General features: G+C 45.2%; 1 protein-coding gene across 1 annotated transcript in view; it reads left to right on the plus strand.

Moving 5' to 3' along the window:
- Nucleotides 1-2,500, plus strand: part of LOC134457778 (huntingtin-interacting protein 1) — a gene marked incomplete at its 3' end in the record, with an annotated part of 30,673 nt that overhangs the window by 6,541 nt on the left and 21,632 nt on the right. The window contains exon 9 of the mRNA XM_063209750.1: nucleotides 1,254-1,311. Coding sequence (XP_063065820.1) covers nucleotides 1,254-1,311 — 58 coding nt within the window. The remainder of the gene's footprint in view (nucleotides 1-1,253; nucleotides 1,312-2,500) is intronic.

The raw sequence follows: 2,500 nt of genomic DNA on the forward strand, positions 1-2,500 counted from the left end.
CCATGCATGCATGCTATGCAAAGAACAGATTTACTGATCAGAGGAATGGCATAACCTATAGTAGCCTATATTTAGGCTACCATGCAGAAACACCAAGCACAGTGTTGTGGAAGGGCACAAATGTAAGCTACACTAGAGCAAAATATTTTCGTCTTTAATCTGGAGGGACTTCTTCATATCATATAGGCCTATCTGTGGTCGCCGTCCAAATTCATGCGCAAAGTAGATAGCCTAAAGTCATTGCCAAGTTGGCCGGTCCTCGGACATGGATGTGGAATAACACCTCTTCTGGAATATTTGCTTATAAAAGTATCCACTAGAAAGCACACACAGATGCGATAACTACAGAAGGGTCTACGACTTCCTTTCATTCCGTTTAATAGTGAGTTGTAAAATACAAACGGGCGAGACGGGCACCTGCGAAGGGACATGCAATGGGATGCTTTTGTGCAGTCTGAAAGGCTACTACTGCGCGTTTTTTTAAGAACGGTTTGACAGTCGGGAACAACAGCACAAGAAACATGGAGGAATATTAAGGTATGAAGACACAGGCAAATCAGAAAATAATTTAAACCAAACATTATTAATGCCGCATGTGTCCTTGTCTTACTGCGCTAATGAGACTTTCACAAGAGTAAGACAGACTGACATGTTTTCCTCTCGCTTTGGTCATTTTAATGACCACTACTACTAAGTATTGTAGTAATGACAGATCGCAAAACAGGTCAGTTGAGATGAACTTCGCTACTTTATTTTCACGTGAAGGTTTCCAGTGACATTTCGAAGCGCACGCTGATGTCCCGGTAGCTCGCTGTCACTCCTCTTCGCAAGACTAGCTCTAAAGCCTATCAGATTCCTGGCTTGCGTGAGACACAGGTGACACGTGACACAGGTGCTTCATGGGTATTGTAGGCTCGCGAAATCGCATTGTATTGCTTTTGTAGCAAAGACGGTCCGAAGAAAAAAAACTACAAAATGCGGTGCCTCATCATTCAGAAATGTAACGGACCCGCCAGAATGGCTAGTGAACCTTCGGTATCTACTAGCCAACGCCGACTTTCACCCGCATTTGGCTACCTGGCGTGTGTTAGTGTTAAGCCCTGCTCCTTACACTCCAGCATACTGTGCAGCAGTGATTATACACACACACACACACACACACACACAAGGTAGAGATATATTGTTGGTTGTGTCATCTTCATGTGATGAGGGCGTGTTGGTGTGTAACTCAGGTGTGGTCTTGTGGTTTACAGGTGTACCCCCAGACAGCCTGCTGGAGCAGCGAGAGAGATTCCGCAACCAGTTTGATGGGTAAGGAAGGACTTGACCTTTAACCTTTCACCTCTTCTGACCAGAGCTGTCCATCTCGGGTTGAGAGCGTAAAATCCCTGTATGCCACAAATATGATCCAACCAGCTGATTATTGAGCACTCAAGACATGTAGACCAGCCACTTATTGGAGTCACCTGTGTTGGAAGGAAACTGTGGCAGGGTGCTTACTTTCTGGACTCGGAATTGATACCTCTGCTTCTGGCCCACATTGGCCTCTTATACATGAGCCATTTAATTCAGAATTTGCTCACTTTAATTCTGAATAAAGCTGAATTCCACTCTGAGACTTCATGTAAACACTTCAGAATTTGGAATTGAATGAAATATCAAGGTGAACTGGACAAACTTCGAAGTTAAGAACGTCATGTAAACATAGCCACTGTGGTCACTTACCTGCATGTTTACCTCCGCCAGGAGGTTATGTGATCGCCCGAATTTGTGTGTCTGTTCGTCACGCTGCTATTACATGGCCTGCCACAGTGTGTGTTCGTCACGCTGCTATTACATGGCCTGCCACAGGGTGTGCAAGGACCACTGAGGAGCCCTGAGCAGCACCACTTACCAACTGGTGTAGGCCTACCTTCACGCAGCCACCTTCACGCAGCCACACCGGGGCAGAGCATTGAAGTGAAATGCATAACCGCAGTCAAAATCGCTATCAAAAAACAGCCTTAGCTACAGCCTCGCATATCGTTTAAGTTCACAATGCTGTCACAAAACGTTCATATAAAATGAAGCTCAAAGAAAGGCGCACGCGAATTGCGTTAGTCCAAGGTGATTTGCTGCCTCCCCAATCCCCGCGCACTGAAGCCATCAGCACTACAAACATTCCATAGACTATACTAGACTTCGTAACCAATGAACGCTGGAGATGCGGTGAACAGTGATTTTCAATACAAAATAGAGAGCAGGCCCGGGTGCCGATCAACTGCCCACAGCGCCAAGATCAGCTCGCAATAACCCTCATGAACGGATTCCCATAGGCTATTCACAGGTAGGATTTTTATTTTGTTTTAGATGGTAGCCTAATGAAAGGCATGCTGCCAATCATCAACAATGTGTCTAATATGTAGCAATGAGATTCAGGGTTTAAGTGCATTTGCAAATCACAGAAGGCATAGGCTAGCATGAACAATCACTTTGCCAATAAAACAAGCAAAGGTGAACT

Source organism: Engraulis encrasicolus, chromosome 11 (genome assembly GCF_034702125.1).
Source record: "Engraulis encrasicolus isolate BLACKSEA-1 chromosome 11, IST_EnEncr_1.0, whole genome shotgun sequence".
NCBI classification, from domain to species: domain Eukaryota; kingdom Metazoa; phylum Chordata; class Actinopteri; order Clupeiformes; family Engraulidae; genus Engraulis; species Engraulis encrasicolus.